Consider the following 20,442-nt stretch of genomic DNA (forward strand, 5'->3'; position numbering starts at 1 on the left):
CCAGAGTGTGTTATGTGCAGATTTTATAAGCATATTCTTCACTCCATTATCCAAATCATTAATGAAAATATTGACTAGTACCAGACCCCATTAGAGACACCCTCCCAGTTTGACAGCCGACCATTAATAAATACTCTGAATACAATCTTTGTCTAGTTCTATCTTGATCTGGCTGCTTATCACTCACGAACACAAAAAGCTCCACAAAACAATACCCAGCTCTTGCATTTGCATTCAGACCCCAGGGAAAACCCCTCAGACCACATGGTTCCACTCCTACTCCAGCTTTGTCATGATGATCTGTGATTTGGGCAGTAGTTTATACTGTTTCAGCTATCACAAACCAAAGGCATATAATTTCTCCGTTATTTATCTTGAATGAAAGACAGCTATCATCCCCACCAGCTTCAAGAAGGTTTGTGACTGCCCATGGATCAAAGACCCATTCTCCAACATAACAATATTTTTCAAGTGACTGGCTTGCTCATCCAGAACATTTACCTCTAAAATGTATGAAAACAAGATAAAGATGTGGAACATCAGCGCATAATCACAAAATATCTGTGCTACTTGAGTTTGTACCATATAGATTGTGTATACTTAAACAGTTTTATCTCTGTCTGAACTAGTCTGAAAGCATCTTGGAGCAGGAATTGTCTCTTATAATTGCTTGTACAGCATCAAGCACACTGATGGTATAAAATGACAAACTATAATAATGGCGGTTTGATTAAGGAAGACATGAATGATGCATTAGGCAGCATATGCAAAACACAATTACTGCCACATCAAAAGACACTTAATTTTCTCTATCATACCCAATCTAAACTTCCTAGAATGTGGAGAACTTCAGAGAACTAATTAGCATTAGAAAAGTCCTGCATCTAGATAACCTATAAGAAAATGGAAACATGTTTACATAGATGGCAATAAAGCAAATGATTTCACAATGTTAATTGAACAAGCAAATCTACGTGCATATTGCAGCAATGTGCAAAAGCAAATGCCATGAATATAGATAATGAAAACATTATACAGAGGTTTGTTCACAACTTTGCTCAAGATATTGTTCCATGGTTAGGATTACAATGACAATCAACAACAAAGAATTGGTCACTTAAATTCTTGGTATCCCCACTTTTTCCTCCATTTTAGACTGCCTATTTTTTTTTTTGGCTTTCATTTATCTAAGGTGTCAAATTGGATTTATGCTTCTTGTGTCCCATTTGGAGGCTCTGACTAATTTTCACTGAATATTTAATGTAACATTCAGAAAGCATGAGACAGCAAGTTTTTAAAAATCCTTGAAAAATCCTCACCTAACAAGATCAAAGTTGTTGGAGAAAAGGAAAAACATTTGTAAACATTCATTAACTTGAGTGGACAGCCTTGAAGTCAAGTGAAATTCTTATAATGGACTCATTTGGGGAATTATGGCCCAAATCTTCAAAAGTGTGCACATACTTATATTCATGCATGCATTCTTGAAAGTCTGGGTCCACATGTACTTGGAGTATAAGCCATTCATTATTTAATTAGGTATCGATTTTCAATTTAATTTCCTTGGGTCTAGTCAACTTTTATTTTTGAATAGATAAAAAGACAAATGTATTATTCCAAATCTGTGTAGAATGCTGGTTTAAGAAATAATTCATAGAGAACATTTCTGCATCCTTTGAGATCATATTTCAGTTTACACTGTAGAGTCTGCTAACCACATGGGGTTCAAAGGGCACAGAGGAGGGCTCTTGGTTCCACTGATGGGGAATCGTAAATTTACGTATTTTCTCTTGTGTTCAGAGTACTGAATGCTGCAATGTCATGTTTTGACTGAACTGAATATTAGTCAAAATTAGGATTGCCAACTTTCTAATGACATAAAACCAAACATCCTGCCTCATGCCCTGCCCCTTCTCAGAGACCCCATCTCCTGCTCGCTCCATCCCTCCTTCCTCCATTGCTCACTCTTCCCCACTCCCTTCACTTTCACTGGGCTGGGGCAGTGGGTTGGGGTGTGGGCTCTGGGCTGGGGCCAGGGATGAGGGGTTTGGGGGTGCAGGAGGGACTCTGGGCTGGGTCAGGGTTGAGGTATGTGGGATGTGGTCTCTGGGGTGGGGCCAGGGGAGCAGGAGGGACTCTGGGTTGGGCCAGTGTTGGTGTATGTGGGCTGAGGGCTGTGGGCTCTGGGGTGCGGCCAGGGCTGAGGAGTTTGGGGGTGCAGAAAAGGGACTCTGGGCTGGGCCAGGGTTGGGGTATGTGGGATGTGGTCTCTGGGGTGGGGCCAGGGGAGCAGGAGGGACTCTGAGCTGGGCCAGGGTTGGTGCATATGGGATGAGGGCTGTGGCTGTGGGCTGGGGCCAGGGATGAGGGGCTTGGGGGTGCAGGAGGAACTCCTGGGGTTGGGGGCTGGGCCAGGGGTTGGGGTGCTGACACTCAGGGTGGGGGCAAGTACACGGCGCCTCCGAGTCTCGGGCTGCCCCAGCCTCTACTTCCAGGAGCAGCAGGAAGCTAGGGCAGGTGGAGAGCCTGCCTTAGCCCCAAGCCCACTCTGCACCGCCGACTGGACTTTTAAGGCCTGGTCACTCATCACACTGCTGTGAGGGATCCAAATGCTGAATCTCGTATGCTTTAAGTCTCCAGAGTCTCAACATAGCCCAGACACTGCCTTTAGCTTGGGGTCTCTAGGCACAAACTCAGGCTGCAGATTATCTGTCTAGCACCCTCTTCTGAGTGCTCCAACCCCGAGGTCCAATTGCTTTCCCTCAAGGACCAGTGCAGACCTCTTGTACGCCCCTGTAGTTTAAATACACCCTCTGAGACATTCTATACCTTGGGGGAGCATGCTGTAACCCCTATATTCCTCATTTTCATATAATCGTGATCTCACATATAAAGCATGCCTTGTAAGGTATCAGGGGAAAGGTTATGATCTGCTGAACGTCATTTCTCCATCCACATATGTGTATCATTGATGCATATGAAGTTATGAGAATTGTGTTGTATGATGGTCACTCAAACATTTTGTAAGCTGTGGAATCAGCCAGATATTAGCTCCCCAGAGGCAACAGCAAGGAAAGTAACCAATGCCCGGGAGAGTTGGCAAACAACCCATCAACAACCATTGTCCAGCAAGGGAGCTACAATGCAATGACTCAGCTGCTTGAAGCCACACCAGGGGAACTCCTTAACCTGGCCTGGAGAGATTCAGCAATGCCCCCCATATGTGCCTGGACTTGTGCTTCCCAAGCAAGGTGTTGTGAGAGAGAGCCCAGGCTACAGAGAATTCAGGGGGCACAACGGTCCCACAGTCCCAGGTTGCACCCCGGGGGATCCCATCACACCCTCTTCCAGAACTCCAGCTGTGTGGATGCTCTCCGTTTATAGTTTACCTCTATGGGGCAACACAACACACACACAGACTTTGCAAAGGATTCTAAAATGCCATTTTTCTTTACTTAGTAACATAGGAAATACACAGATCTAGGCAAAAATAATGATCCCTACACACATCTCCCTGCATCAGTTTACTCACCATTCTGGAGCATTCTTTGGTCACAGATTAGAGTCCTCTACGAGGGGATGTCCCGGCTCCTCCTCCTGCAATGCATGCATGCCTTGTCCCGCTCTGTCTCCAGAACAGTTTGCTTTGAATTTGGTTGATCCTGGCAGCCAAACCAGGCTCATTTCACACCACTCCACACTACAGAAGCATGCCCATCTCTTTCCCCCTCCTGCCCCACAAAGCTTCCTGTCCCTCTAAAAGACTTCTCCCTGTGTCCTTCCTAACCCCCTGCTGTTTTGTCACTTTGGCCTCTCTATCCTGTTTGGAAATTTTCCACTCTCTCTACTTCACTAGGCCTCTGCATTGATGCTTGGTTGAACTGGTTTCCCAATGCCTTAGCATACCCATTATTCAATGCTGAGCAGTTCTCATGTTTTAACGACTCTCCATTGTCCCTGGCCTGGTTGGTGTGTGCTAGAGGGCTTGTCAAATGGTAGATTCTGCAGTCACAGAGGCATTCCCTAATAACATCAACCAGAATTTGTAAATTGTACATAGAAATTCCCCAAATCATCACACAAACTCTCTTCCATAACTGTGTTCTCTGCACAAGGTCTAGACAAAATCTGGTTCCATAATAGTTTAATGAAGCAGAAAGGCTTTGTCCAGTCCCTGTCATAAACAGATAGTTAAGGGTTAATGTCTCTTTTACCTGTAAAGGGTTAACAAACAGTGAACTGGACACCTAACCAGAGGACCAATCAGGAAACAAGATACTTTCAAATCTCGGTGGAGGGAAGCCTTTGTTTGTGTGTTTTGGGTTTTGATCTGTTCTCTCTGGGTCCTGGAAGGGACTAGATGTGCAACTAGGTTTCTTGCCAATCTCCCTGCTACAGTCTCTTATATATTCAGAATAGTGAGTATTTAGTAGAGAAGGCGGTTATAGTCTTTTGATTGTTTTCTGTATTTGCAAATGGTGTAGTTTGCTGGAAGTATTTTAAATTGTACTTTTGCTGGGGGGTAGGCTCCTTTCTAGTGTCTATAATCTGTAAGACCCTGTAACTTTTACCATCTAAATTGCTTTTTTTCTTTCTTTTTATTAAAAGTTTTGCTTTTTAAGACCTGTTTGATTTCCCCCCCTTGTTGAGGCTCAAGGGAATTGAGCCTGTAGTTAACAGGGAGGGGAGAAGGGTGGAATCCCTTTGTTTTAGATTCACAGAGCTTGAATCTGTCTCTCTCTCCAGGAGCCCAGGGAGGGAACACCTGGAGGGGAAGAGAAGGGGAGGAAAATGGTTTATTCCCCTGTGTTGTAAGACTCAAGGAATCTGGGTTTTGGGGGTTCCCAGGGAAGGTTTTGGGGGACCCAGAGTTTATCAGGCACTCCAAGTCCTGATTGGTGGCAGCTTATCAGATCTAAGCTGGTAATTAAGCTTAGGGGAATTCATGCTGGACTTTTGGACTCTAAGGTTCAGATTGGGGAAAGATACCATGACAGTCCCAAACTACCCTAATTTGGAAATTCAGCCTAATCCTTAGGGTATTTTCTATCCACAGATGCAGCCAAGGACAGTGAGTTGTATGGCCCTGTGGTACCTGGGCTTCAGGAATATTCAGGGTCCAGGGGCCTGGCTCCACCAATGTTTGGGGCTGGGACTTTCCCCTGGCCCCACCTGCCACCCCTACATGCCTCCCCCAAGTGTCCCCCAACCCCTACTTGCTGCCCTCGCACACCTCGCTGCTGACTCCGCTCTGCTGGCTCCCTGCCTCAACTGCCGCTGCAGGATCCTAGTGCCCCCCGCTTTAATAGTGGCAGGGCAGGCTGCCCTTACCCTGCCCTTCCGCCTTGGACTCTTTCCTTTTCCATCAGGACCCTCCACCAGCACAGGGCTCTTCCACCCACAGTCACTGCTCCTGCCCTACGCTGGGGAAGGGGCAGCCCCGTCCCAAACCCCCAGTGAGGCTACAGTCAGGAGCAGCAGCAGGGAGGAGGTGCACATGTGATGGCAGCCCACTCCCCGGCATCCACCACAAGGGAGGCAAGGGGGCCTGAGAGAGGCCCTAGGAGTACGTGCAGGGACAGTGTTGTGAGGTGAGTGTGCTGCAGGGGGGACCCCTCCCCCAGAGCTTGCTGCTGCTGCTGGTAGGGAGAGGGCTGGGGGGAGTCCTCCTCTCTGGCCCCAGTCCCAGGGTAGCCTGCCTGCACCCCAAACTCATCCCCAGCCTGCAAGCCCGCACACCCCAAACCACTGCCCCAGCCCTGAGCCCCTCCCATACCTCAAACCCCTCATACCCAGCCCCAGCCAGAGCCCTCACCCCCCACACCCTAACCCTCTGCCCTAGCCCTGAGCTCCCTCCTGCATCATAAACCCTGCATCATAAACCCCTCAATCCCTACCCCACAGCCCTCAACCCTGCACCTGCTCACCCTTTCCACACACCTCCTCCTGCCCCCAAATTTCCTCCCAGAGCCTGAACCCCACCCCATCCCAGCCCAGAGCCTGCACCCAGCACCCGAACTCCATCCCAGAGCCTGCACCCCCAGCCCATTCCCACACACCCTCTCCTTCCCCCAAACTCCCTTCCAGAGCCTGCGCCTCAGCCCTCAGCACTCCCTCCGAGCCTGTGCCCCCCCACCCCTTGCCCCAGCCCAGAGCCTACACCCAAACTCCACCCCAGAGCCTGCATCCCTCACCCCAGAGCTTGCACTCAGCACCCAAACTCCATCCCAGAGCCTGCATCCCTCACCCACTCCTGCACCCCCAGAGCCTGCACTCAGCACCCAAACTCCATCCCATACCCCCTCCCCCACCCAAACTCACTCCCCAAGCCCAACCTCTCACTCCTCCTGCACCCAAACTCCCTCCCAGACCCTGCACCCAATCCCTGGCCTTCCCCAGCCCAGGTCCTGCACCCCAGACCTCCCCCCCCCAACCCAAACTTCCTCCCAGAGCCTTAGGTAGGTGGAGGGCAGAGTTTGGGGGGGGGGGGATGGTTCTGGGCACCACCAAAATTTCTATAAACCTGCTACCCCTGAACGCAGCTACAATGCCTTATCTTTACTCACTGGATATGGATCAGCGGTTCATAAGGAAGATGTAATCCTGTCTGGGTGAAAGAAATTGCTGCTAGAGAATGTTGCCTGCTCTTTGGTCTCAACTAGCACAGTGAGCTAGTTAGTTAACAATGGTGTGAAACACAGGAGCAACTTGCTGTGACATGACTCTCTAACGTTTATATTGAGAAGGCAAGCAAAGCAACTGTATGTGCTACTTTTTCTAACTGATACTGAATCACTGGACCACGATGCATAGAGTGAATCTAGGTAAGGCTGATTGAAGTAATTTGGGATCAGAATGAACTCTTGTATCTTCATTCAAGATGGAAATTGACTATAGACTTAGCATGATGGATGCATAGCGGATCCTATATATTAACAGAAATTAGTAAGTCTTGTCTAATAAAAGATCAGAGGTCATGCTGCAAAGAAGTCATTTCTGAGAAAATTCTGATCAGAGAATAGATGTGGTTATAGCACCAGTTCTCAGAAACTAAAAATAACATAGAAGCAGATAAGCATTTCATAGTCTTGATGACCCTGTGCAAAAGAAACTTAACTTATACAATCAGTCTAGTCATCTGAGAAATGCATATTACAACTGGAACCTTCAAAGAAATGTAAATTATGCATGTAAAGCTGATTGCAATGCTATGCCTGGAACCAAGTTTTCGCACCTAGGAAGGATTTGTAGTTTTGATCCAGACTGACTGCCATGCATAAAAGGTTGGCCGGCTTTGAAGCCGTCACACAAGGTTTTGGAATATGTGTGGTCCAGGAAGCAGCATATTTTTTATCTATGAAGCTAGAAAGGGAACATACATTTACAGCTAAATTAATTTTGAACAAATGTTACGGTTGATCAGTTCCATGTGTATTAACTATTAATGACCCCAGCAGTTATGTGGAAAGGACAATAAACTGTTTTGTCTTCACAGATTTTAGCAATTCATTATGCAGTTTTAATAGAACATTCAGAAAGACTACATAAGCTCAAAGTATTTGCTTAGGGCCAAAAAGGAACACCAAAGTCACTTGTTCAATATATTCAAGCTGTGTTAGGGCTTGTCTACACTTAAAACTGCTGCAGTTCTCCAGTGAAAACACTACCCTCCTGTTGGTGTATACTCCACCTCCCCGAGAGGAGGTAGCTGGGTCGACAGATTTCTGTCAACCTAACTGTCTACATCAGGGGTTAGGTTGGTTTAACTGTGTTGTTCAGGAGAGTGGCTTTTTCACAGCCCATAGTGATGTAATTATATCAACCTAATCATAGGTGCCAACTTCATGGGTGCTCTGGGGCTGGAGCATCTGCAGGAAAAAAATGGTGGGTACTCAGCCCCCCCCATCAGAACCTTCCCCTTTCCCCCAGCGCCTCCTATCCACCTACGGCCCCACAGATCAGTACCTTCCCCTCCCTCCTGCCACAGATCAGCTATTTCATGGTGTTAGGAGGTGCTGGGAAGGAGGAGTGAGGGTGCAGCACACTCGGGGGAGGAACTGCGTGGGAAGAGGCAGGGCAGGAGTGGGAAGACGCAGGGTGGAGTGGGGTGGAGCCTGGGCAGAGCGGGGGGAGCACCCTCCAGGATATTAGAAACTCAGTGCCTATAACCTAATTTCCTAGTATAGACTGGGAACTAGTGACTGACAATTGGTGGGCTATGAGGAGTACATTGGCATATTTAGTCCTATGGCTAGTGGACATACCTGTGTCGCAAGACTATGATGTTGACATGTTAGTAGAGAGGTTATACAGGCACAGAGATAAGAATCCAGTGGGTTTCGAGACTTTTGAAAAGAACTGAGGCCCATTTGCAGGTCATGTTGAGGAGCTTTAGATGTTTTTATACTAACACATGAATCCTGACTGCAACCATATTCAATTTTCATTAGGGTTTATCAGATAAAAAAGTGAGTAACCTATGCTTTAATAGTACTCCTCAAGATTTTTTTCTTGAATAAAGTGACTACAAAAAGATAACCCAAAAATGCTTTTATTTCATCAATAGCCTTTAAACCAATAACATAAGTGGTGGCCATAATATTGTGTTCAGAAACAGTTCCAATAACCAAGGAAATTATACTGAAAATATTAACCAATATTTTATTCCTATAAAAATAAAAAAGAAAACGTTACATTCATTTCAGGAAGAAGTGTGTCTACATTTCTGAACAATAAATTAAGCTTTGAAATATAACATCAATTTACATTTTAACCATTTAAAAGACAAGCACAGTTAAGGATACAGAATTAACTCCCTTTCTCCTCCCTCCCAACCCCCCTCTCGAACACATCAAATTTTTTACTCCTTTTATGCACTGGCAGCTAAGCTCTCAAAAGAAGACATTACTCAGTGGCACAGACACAACCATTAACAAAAATAGCCAGAATCATTAAACATGTACTATTTTACATGCTTTGTCTACATCTCAGATTAAAACTCTACCTGAACATATATAAAAATATAAATTTAGTCATTGAAATAATGGAGACTTTTCAAGTTGCTTGTCAAATTCCTGGCTTCCCCAAGTCTCATATATTTTATTCCAGTAATAGAAAGAACAGGGACATGTCAAACAAAACAAAGGCCAACTTTTAATAACACATTTATTCTAATGTATATTTATTACGTCTTAAAGCTTTGGTAAAATCATCTGCTCCATTTTTCTTATCTTTCTCTCTGTCTCTATTAAGGTTACATGGACAAAGTGCAGAAACAGATAATTATGGTTACTACTCACTACAGAAATCTGGAATGCATGCATTAATGTTTGCCATTTATTCTGTGAAACCTGGATTTGATATTTACATTTGAGTGTGTATACTAACTCCCTTCCTTGTCATCCTCATGACAGTAACTCAATTTCTATTGGAAATTAGAAAAAGAACAAATTTAACAACAGACCATCATTTAAGTAAATGAAGCCTTGAATCAGAAGGGTGGGCACTGATTGATAAGGAGAGTCAACTGCTACTTTGCCAAACTATCACTTACTAGAGGAAAACTAAAATTTACCTAAGCTGACACTCTGGTATTTTGAACTTTCTTTCCTAAACAGGATTTAGTCAGTTTTCCTCCTCTTGGATAGAATGCTACCTAATTTCTCGGGGTAAAACTTGAAGGTGATCTACAAAGGATTTTAAATGAATAATGTTTGCTCCCTTGAAGACCTGAAAGAGTGGGCTGCTCCCCCCTCCCCAACAATATTAGAAATATTAAGGATGTCAAATCAGTTCTTTTCAGGAGGACTTCTTGGAGGTCTGACAGCATGTGTGCTGTGAGTGCTCCCACCTAAATTAAAAGGCTGGGGATTGATTATTTTGGAAAGACATCCTTTCCCCAAAATGTTCATTGGTATTATGGGGTAGGCAGCTGTTTAGCTAACAATCCCTTCCCTTCTAAAGTCCTCAACATTTATGACGTCATAACTTTACAAGTTCTTTAGTCACCATGGACTTTTCCAAGGAATTCATAATGTAAAAATAACCAGAAAACAACAATCAACCTTTTTTTTTTTTTTTTTACAAATACAATTCTCAGGCCTTTTTTACACATCGTTAAGCCACAAAGGGCACAAGTCCACTTTACTATATCCTTCATAGGTCAACTTCAACAGGAAAAAACGTGATGAACAGGATTTTCTATTAAGTAGGAAAATTGGTCTCTGTTCATTCCTATAGAAATAACATACATAAAAACATTTTAAAGGAAATAAAAAAAATGGGACCAGTGTCTTTTTAACTTTTTTATCACGTTTTAATTAAGATTTTTCTTTTTAAAGAATTTGTTCTGCTCATTTATTAAGTCAGAAATTCAGGTCTTGACTGCCCTAAAAAGAATTCTCCCCTCCCTGCTCTTTCAAATAATTCCCACTTTGCTGACACCAGCAGAACTAAAGCAAATGCTAAGAGTTCTAACGTAGGCAGACTTAAGCACCATCTAACTCTACTTGCAGCAAATATAAATAATATGGCAAAACAAAGATGGCAACTGTTAATTTGTCTGGACAAGGGGTACTAATGCTGCTAACACTGGTAAAGCTGAATTGACTTTAGCAACAATGGGAAACTTGAAAAAAATGTCTGTAGTGTGGACAGAACTAATGATGACTAGAGAACTACTGAAATGCTCACATCACAAGAATTAAGGCAGTGAAAGCTGAGCAACCGAAAACTGAAAAGAAATTTTAGTCAAACTCTTGCTGCTTATGTTAACACCTATTTAACTTAAATGACTAATTAATATTTTGGATAAAAGAAGATTCAAAACCTTCATTCCTTCAATTCAGCTGAAACAGCGAGTAAAAAATATAATCTGAGACCCCTCCAAAAAGTCTTAAGCAAACCAGGGAAACACAAAGGGGCACAAGTTCAATATTTTTTGTTTTTGGCAGGCCATTGTTAAAGTACAGTTTACTGTGTATCTCTTTGGAAATATTTAGTGGAGCCTTTACAACATTATAAATGAAACATGCAGTACTAATGGCTACCATTTTCTGGAATTCATTGAATTCCTATTCTACCCATTCCCCCTTCCCTTTTCTTTATCTAGTACAGAGCAGTTCACACGTGCAGTTTGAGTTTTAAAGTGTTCTTAATATTTAAGGAAAGTTTGTTCAGTTAAAAAATAGCTGTGCTTAGAAGCTAAGAAACTACTTAGCTACAAAGTATCCCTGCTTAGAAGCTACTTAGCTACAGAAAGTTCAGTATGCAAAATGGATGGAGCAAATTATATATATACTTGTCTTGCACATCTTGAACTCTTATTTCCAGTAATGAAAACTTAAAAGCACATCAGTGCACCGCACAATCAACTAAAGATTTGTTTATTGCAAAAAAATTCACAACTCTGAAATATGGCAAATCCTATTGCTTGTGGATATAATGTATTGTACATTTTTAAAGTTCATCAGAAGTAAGAAGCCTGCCAAACAATGAGTGGGGCCATTGGATGATCAAAGAGCTAAAGGAGCACTCAAGGAAGACTGGGCCATTGCAGAAAAGCTAAATTAATTTTTTGCATCAGTCTTGACTGCAGAGGATTTTAGGGAAATTCCCACACCTGAGCCATTCTTTTTAGGAGACAAATTTGAGGAACTGTCCCAGATTGAGGTGTCAACAGAGGTGGTTTTGGAACAAATTAATAAATAAAACAGGAATAACCCAACAGGACAAGATGGAATTCAACCAAGAGTTCTGAAGGAACTTAGATGTGAAATCCAAGAACTACTAACTGTGGTATGTAACCTCTCAAATTAGCTTTTGTATCAGATGACTGGCAGATAGCTAATATAACACCAATTTTTAAAAAAGGCTACAGAAGCCATTCTGGCCATTACAGGCCAGTAAGCCTAACTTCAGTACCAGGCAAATTGGTTAAAACTGTAGTAAAGAACAGAATTATCAGACACACAGATGAATGTGCTATGCTAGGGAAGAGTCAACACAGCTTTTGTAAAGGTAAATCCCGCACCAATGTATTAGAATTCTTTGAGGGGGTCAGCAAGCATGTGAACAAGGGTGATCCAGTTGATATAGAGTATGAATTTTCAGAAAGCCTTTGACAAAGTCCAACACCGTCAGTCACTGAATTAGAGGGAAGGTCCTCTCATGGGCCAGTAATTGGTTAAAAGATAGGCAACAAAAGTTAAGAATAAATGGTCAATTTTCACACTGGAGTGATGAATAGAGGGGTCCCACAAGGATCTGTACTGGGACCTGTGCTGTTCAACATATCCATAAATAATCTGGAAATGGGGATAAAAAGTGAGGTGACAAACTTTGCAGACAAGACTAAATTACTCAAGATATTCCAAGTCCAAAGCTGACTGAGAAGAGTTACAAAGGGATCTCACAAAACTGGGTGACTGGGCAAGAAAATGGTAGACAAAATTCAATGTTGATAAATGCAAAGTAATGCACGTTGGAGAAAATACATATTGTACATAAAAAAATCAGGGTCCTAAATTAGCTGTGGCCATTGAGAACAAGATCTTGGAGTTGTCATGGACAGTTCTCTGAAAACATCTGTTCGATGTTCAGCAGCAGTCAAAAAAACTAACAGAATGTTAGGAACCATTAGGAAAGTGATAGATAGTAAGACAGAAAATATCATAATGTCACTAAATAAATCCATTGCACGCCCACATCTTGAATATTGTGTGCAGTTCTAGTCACTCCATCTAAAAAAAGATATACAGAATTGGAAAAAGTACAGAGAAGTGCAACAAAAATGTCTAGGGGGATGGAACAACTTCCATATGAGATTAAAAAGACTATGACTGAAACTGTTCATCTTAGAAAAGAGACAACTAAGGGGGAGAGGTTTCTAATATCCTGGAGGGTGCTCCTCCCACCTTGCCTAGGCCCCACCCCCACTCTACCCTTTCCCCCAAATGCCCGGGAGGGATATGATAGAGGTTTATAAAATCATGACTGATGGGGAGAAAGTAAATAAGGAAATGTTATTTACCCCTTCACATAACACAGGAACCAGGGGTCACCCAATGAAATTAACGGGCAGCAGGTTTAAAAACAAACATAAGGAGGTACTTCTTCCCATAAGTTACAGTTCATCTGTGGAATTTGTTGCCGGGGAAAGAATTAGATAAGTTCATGAAGTTCAATGGTTATTAGCCAAGATATTCAGAGATTGCATGTTCTGGGTGTCCCTAAAGCTCTGACTGCTACAATCTGGGACTGAATGAAAATGGATGGATCATTCGATAATTGCCCTGTTCTGTTCACTCCTTATGAAGCATCTGGGCTGCCAGAAGACAGGATTCTGGGCTAGCTGGACCATTGGTCTGAGCTAGTATAATCATTCTTATGTGGAAGTCTACTGTACTGTGCAACTGCATGATTGGAAAAAGAAATATGTTGAAGGTTGAAACCAATCATATAACATAAAATTATCGTGCCTAGTCCATTGATATAATGCTATTGTTAGAACACAGTCACCTAAGATGGTTTAACACTATCAGTGTCAGATCCTACATGCAAGAGAACACATTTAATCAAAACATTATGTTTTAAATAATGAATTAATGATTCACCTGGCTTTCAATTCCTTTTGAATACAAGTGTTTCATGAAACAACTTTAGCTTCTATATAGTTTCAATTAATACAAGCTTTTAAACAATTAGAATAAATGTAGGGTTAACAATGGAAATATAAACATTTCCTGTTGCACATTATTTCTAGAAAGTCTTTATGTGAATGAACAAAATCAATTTACCTCTAAATGCTTTATTTAAGGACATTTCAGAATAACACCATCGTTAAGAAAGTTTGAGGAGGATCATATTAATGTTTTAGTTGCACTATTTTGATTATTTTTAACTTGACCAAGTGTGAACCCAGCAGGTTTTTAAGGCAGGGTTTTTTGTGATTGGACACCTGTTTTATTTTAACATTTTCATTTTGGCACATAAGGACACCACCTACTAGGAATACCATTTTTTCTTGTTGGTTAATTATTAAATTATTACATTTGGAATAAAACAAACATACCATTCAGTACTGTTTCAGCACTTCTGTTATTTCAAAACAATACACTCAATATATCATAGAAAGCAAAAAATTAGATGTATGGTAAGAGAAATCAGATGTATGATCAAATATATTGCTGAACAATTAAGGTACGTTTTAATTACACATAACTGAGTACAAAGCTCTAATGGCAAGGCTACTGCCAACAAAATCAAAGAATTTGTGCGGATATTTTGGCACAATCCTACAAGTGCAATATGGTATATTTATGGTCTGCCTAACTAGTACTATATAACAAGTATGTAATCTTAACTCTCTTTTCTTTTTGGTTGTATTTTAACTGGATTAGACATAATATACTAAATGCATACTTGGGTGTATGGCACCGTTTTTATTTTCAAAATATGGTAAATTCTGCCACTCTTACTACAGCTATGGAACATCACATGCAGGGCTCTCTAGTGCTCCTTTGACAAAATTCTAGAGACACTTGTAACAGGCATTTCGGTTTATTCGAGTAGCAAATATAAAGCTACTTTGATTTAAAGTTTACCTTTCTTACTTCAGAAGAATAAATATTAGTACTTTTTCCAGTGGACAAAAATACATAAGGCCTATTTTTTTCAAGCTATGAATTTTGAGTACTATACTATTTTAATTAATAGACTGCATACTAACAAGAAAAAATGAGGTAAGCATGCTTGTGTTGGTTTATATGGACTCTTGACTTCATAGTATCTCCTTTTACTTGTCTACTCCACCCTGGCAGTAAATATTTTAGGGGTTAAGAGCCTAACTCATACTAATAATCAAATAACTATTATATGCATATATAATTACCCACACATCTTGCTAAAATTTATTCAGTTGTGACAAAAACATCAGAGTTGAAAAGACTTTTCATTTATTATGCTTCTGTTGCAAGATCAAATTTTAAGGTTTTATAACCCGGTGCAAAATCACAACACATTATTCAATAAAAGGAAGGCATTCATTCCCCGAAGGCCCATGTTGGGCACTTAAAAAAAAAAAAAAAGGCTCACTGTACATGTGTAAAACCCAGCAAGATTGTGAAATAGTAGTAGACAAAGTACTGGTAAATTTTCAAATTAAGATTTGCTCTTTTTATCTTAAAAAGTATAGACTAATTACAGATATAATCAAATTGTCTTTTTAAACGGCTATTTCAAGTTAATGCTACAGCAGGCATCAGTGCCTTATATGTTCTCTGAGAATCCAAGTATTAATTGAAGAAATTCAAAATAAAAATCCACTCTTTTTTCTAGATATATCCATCTCAAAAAGGAAAAGCTTCATACAGCAAAATCTGATTACACTCTTAACATTACATGGACATTAACGTATAAGGCAAAGCTGTACAGCACTGTTGGAAGATATTGGAGTTATGTACTGGAAGAAACTTGTTGCATTTTGGTAAGTATGTTATATGGTTGACACAATAAAGAGGAGCATGACTAGTGGCAAAACCACATTAACCTCCTGGAACGCAAGTAGGTTAAAAATAATGGAATAGTTTAGGAATCAAATGTATACCACAAGGGAGTCTCTAAAAGTTCTCATGCTGTTCTCTTATACTCTTTTCTCCACTTCTTTTTTGGCTCCAGTTACACCATCAATTGCCAGTTAGATGAATTGTAAGCAGCACTTCTTCTCAAGGACCTGGAGGCTGGGGGTGGGGGAGGAGACAGTGCTACTTCTGAAAGTGCTGATCGGATGCAAAGGGGACTAAAGACATAAAAGAAAACCTCCTGACAGTGAATCAGATGGGAGATATGGCTCCGTTAGTGCTTTGAGCCTTCTGCAGTTGCCAAATTTCCAGTATAGCAGCAGCAACAATTTTTAATTCCTAAAAGTTTTGTATTATAAGGATAATAATAATAATAGATAATTCACACATATATAGCACTTTTTCATGTGTTTTTTCAAAAATGCTTTACAAAGATAATAAGCACGAGCAGCCCCATTTTATATATGGAGTAACCGAGGCACAGAGAGGTTAAATGACTTGCCACAGTCAAAGCAAAATAGTATCAAAATCTGGGCTAGAACCACTCTCTTGAATTCTAGTCCATGCCTAATCCACCAGATAATAGTGGTTCAGTATATGACAAGCACCAATTCAAGCTAAATCTTGAATAGCATTTTTGAAAGAATATCAAAAACTACTCACTCTTCAACCAATACACATTAGTTAGGCTGCCATATAACCCTATTTGTTCTGACTAGCATGAACGTCTTGACTAAAGAAAAGTACCAAAAACCTCTCCCCCAGCAACTACGACTAATGATGTAATCTCCAAGAAGGGACCAATCAGCACAACAGAAGGGTGAGTGATCTAGAATGAACTACACCTGCTTTCAAACCATCTTCTTCTGAAAAAAAAGTCTCTTGGATGTCATCAAAGATTGCGGCATATCCAAGTGTAGTAGTTTCCATAAAATAATCTGTTGTCAAATACAAATGATACCATTCATAATACAAATTATAGTTCTAAAATGCATATGTGTGTGTGTGTATATATATATATATTAGGAGAAAATTAGATTTTTTTTTTTTTTTTTTTTTTTTACACACATAAACATCTGGTTTACAAGCCCAATATACATTTTAGACAACTTCCCTTATTTAGAACGAATGTTTAAATAACAGAATTATATACAATCTCATAGAACATTTTTTTAAAAATTAACACACTATTCACAAATGCAGAATTATCTAGGACAATCAAAAAGTGTATTCAGAATAAATTAATGTCATACAATTGTGGTTATATTGTTCAGAAAGTCCAATTCTCCCCTTTGAAATGAAACTGAGACCATGGTACCTTAGGGTGAATTATTTAGCAATGCACAAATTCTCTCTCTTTATGTAGAAGTCTTCATATGAACTTAATTTCATTTACACAAAGGAAAGAAACATGAAAGAGGCACCTCACACTACTGCATTCCACTGAATTAGAATAAGATTTCTACTGAATGGCAATGAAGTCAATGTTTTATCATCTGAACACTAGTAGCCTCTGTGTCCTTGCAAGTTTTACACCTTGAATTAGCAGCAACATGTTTAATAGGTTCAGTAGTACATTTTTTCTGACACTGAATTGGGCCAGTTTGCATTTATAGTAAGCCATTCAGCAGTTGGTGTGCAATATCAGTCCACTCCTGCATGTGAGAACTAATAAACACACTGGGAAACAAAGATAAATGAGACTTAAACCTTTAGTTTAAATGTTTTCAGTCTATAAAGAGAAAAACCACAAGAAAACATAGTGAAATTAAATAAGTACCATATTAGGGTAAAGGAGTAGAGCAGAAGAGAGAACGGGAAATAGGTAAACTACTGAAAGGTCAAGAAAATGGAAAATTCAAGCTGTGGAAGATCTCAATAAAACCTGCAAAGCAGCATTAGTTTGCGTGTCAGGTAGGCTATGTTTGATTTATTAATATAAATTAGTATAACTGGCATATTTGCAAACAGGTTGATGGGAGTTCATTCATTAATTGCTCCGGCTCTTAATGGACATGTTTAGGGTTTAGCCCTTGGCATTCTATTTATGTAAATTGTTTGACAAACCTTCAGGAACCAAATAATATGACCAACTCTACTTTGTATATCAATATTTTGGTCCGAATCTTGCAAGGTGTTTAGCATTCAACTCCCATGGACTTCAACAGGAGATGAAGACACTCAATACCTCATTAACTGGGCCACTTTTTTTTTTTTTTTTTTTTATTAATACTGCTGGTTTTCCTTTTGTATTTTAGAATGGTAAACACTAGGGTTAAAGTAAATTCTAGAGGAAAACTTGTTTTTACAGCAGTAAAAGATGCAGGTTATGTACTAAAAGTTTCCTTGATCATTTCTTTTCAGTATGTATATAATGTATATTATGCACAACTGCTCTCATATACATATATACATGTCTTCTATATACTGTAGAAGATTTAGTAATCGTCTATGGAAATTTAAAGTGCCACAGCTCAAATGTGCTCATCTGACTTCCCATGGGCTTTTGATGAGTTCTCTAGTCACCTACAGAAATGAGACCCTGGCTTTATGACAACCGGTGTTCTTAGAAGATTAAATTAATCCTTTCACAGCTGTACTAACTGGAATCCAGTGGTCGAACTAATCCTTCTTTGTAAACACGAAGAATAGCTTCACACACGAACTTGTACTGACTCTGTGTAACGAAAAAAAGAATGAGTAAAAATATTTATGATCAGTCACATCAGTTATAAGCTATTGATTATAGTATACTAATGAATACTAACTAAACACAGTAAACTACCTTCAGCTTTACTGCCACCTCTGGCACTGAAACATGGGCAGGAGAAGAGGACAAATACGAAGACAGATAGAAAAAATAAAAATATTACAGCTACACTCAGTGGAGATGTATGCAGAATTTACACTCGAGTAAATGCCAAATGTTGTATGGTGCAAATTTTGACCTCAGACACAAGCATGAGTCTCCTGGTAACTTTAATGGGTGCAATGTACAAACATCCAAGAGGCAAGGTTTAGCCAGAAGGAAAGTCTAAATTTATGCATCTGATTCCTTAGCCCACATGCCTATTTAAATGGAAGCTAATTTGTTTCAATTACTTTCTTTCATATATTTTATCTATGGTGTAATTTGTACTGATGTTAATTGATCATTTAAAAGATAACAATTTATCCATCCCTTTAATATACACATTACTTGAGTCCTCAAAGCATGCAAACTACAATAAGGGAAATGCATTAAACAGTCTCTTAATTTAACAAATGGAAGGCAGCGATGTACTTCATGTCTTTCATTTAAAATGCTTAAACAAAGCGTTTTATCTTCCAAACTATGTCAACACTGCTGCACAAGTTGAAATTGATTTAGTTCAGTTTTGTACAGGCAGGGTACAAACTTTTGGGAGAGAACCCTGAACTATGACAGCCACTCTCCTTTTACCTCATCACCCCCAACATTTTGAGCTCATTTATAATCTTACAGCACTTTGGAATGTTTTTATAATGAAGTACTTTACAAATGAGATTAGAGTATTTTTCCTCTTAAAGAGCATCTAAGAAGTAGACTATTAAACACATTTCTATTTTTTTCCATAACCATTCGTTAAAAATATTTGAGTCCCTTTCTGGGCTGGGAATGTCATGTCCTGTTGTTGACAATTGGAGCCATATAAGTTTCAAAACATACTTGGCCTGAAGCAAATATTTAGGGCTAATATAAAAGCTGTAGAATATGGGATCACAATAAAAATTCAGGAGAGATTTATAGCAGCTCTAGAAAGTGAGACCAAGTTACACATATTTTTTCTTTCTCAGAAGGGGCTTCGTATCCAAAATATGAACTCTCCCCAGCAACTCAAGTGTGATATGCCCAAAGAGCTTTAGGTCCCAGAAATGTGAGTATGCATTAACTCCTTCATTTTGAGTCCCAATCTTTTTTTAGCCATCTGCCCTACATTCTCATGTTGATTGCAATGGAGTGTTTGGCAGTAGCTTAGATTAATCCCTCCCCCCCATAAAAAACTTCAAGGTTTAGCATTGCTCTCAGCCCCATCCAGCCTGAGGAGTGAAGGTCCTGAAGTTGCATTTAGTCCTCAGTTTTCAATATGTTATCATAGTGCATTACCTGATGAGTAACTTTTTTCCTGCGCTTTACTAAATTGGCTAAAATTTACAGGAAATCTTGGAGATGTAAGTTAATTTTTTGCAGCTCAATTTTCATGTCATCCACCTCTGCTCCCAGTCAACTACTCCCATCTCAAATATTAATTTGTTCTTATGACTGTGATGTTTGTTGTTCTGTTTATATTTGTTAATTACTTTGACTTTTCCTTCATTGTTAGTCATTTGCATATTTCACTGCTGCCTGCACAAGTCAACTGTGATATTTAACACCCTGATTTATTACTTCTGTTAACTCCATTGTGTAAGCAACTTATTTGGAAATAAGATTGGATGTTTCATCATTGATTCCTATGATGCAGACAGTGACTACTTGTTTTCCTTGCCATTCTAATTGCCATTGCTTGTATTCTGATTGCTCACTCAACTGTGTTCTCATGCCCTCCACTGAAACATTCCCCAGGTTAGCTTTTTTAAACAAATGGTGAATGTAGGCATAGCAGTGATTGTCAAACATGATTTTAAGACTTCTTCATTTTCTTTAATGTATTGCTACCCCTTCTACGTTCATCACCATGAAACCTCAAGTTTTTAATAAGCTGAGTCAGCATAACAACTTTTTCTTTTTCAGGGGTTATATAGTAGAGTAGGATTAGAGGAAATCCACTGGCCTGTCATCCAGCTAACAATTCCCTGTTATGAAGCAGCCTAACAATCCTACTTGCTAAATCTCTCCCTAAAG

The 20,442-nt window shown here is 40.1% G+C and overlaps 1 protein-coding gene across 3 annotated transcripts in view; it reads right to left on the reverse strand.

The window, feature by feature from the left end:
* Positions 1-16,688: 16,688 nt before the first annotated feature.
* Positions 16,689-20,442, reverse strand: part of PTPN3 (protein tyrosine phosphatase non-receptor type 3) — a 372,274-nt gene continuing 368,520 nt past the window's right edge. For all 3 annotated transcript variants that reach the window (XM_030551500.1, XM_030551501.1, XM_030551499.1), the window contains one exon: positions 16,689-18,255. In XM_030551500.1, the coding sequence (XP_030407360.1) occupies positions 18,178-18,255 (78 nt within the window). In that variant the 3' untranslated portion in view covers positions 16,689-18,177. The remainder of the gene's footprint in view (positions 18,256-20,442) is intronic.

This window comes from Gopherus evgoodei, chromosome 2, assembly GCF_007399415.2.
Source record: "Gopherus evgoodei ecotype Sinaloan lineage chromosome 2, rGopEvg1_v1.p, whole genome shotgun sequence".
NCBI lineage: Eukaryota > Metazoa > Chordata > Testudines > Testudinidae > Gopherus > Gopherus evgoodei.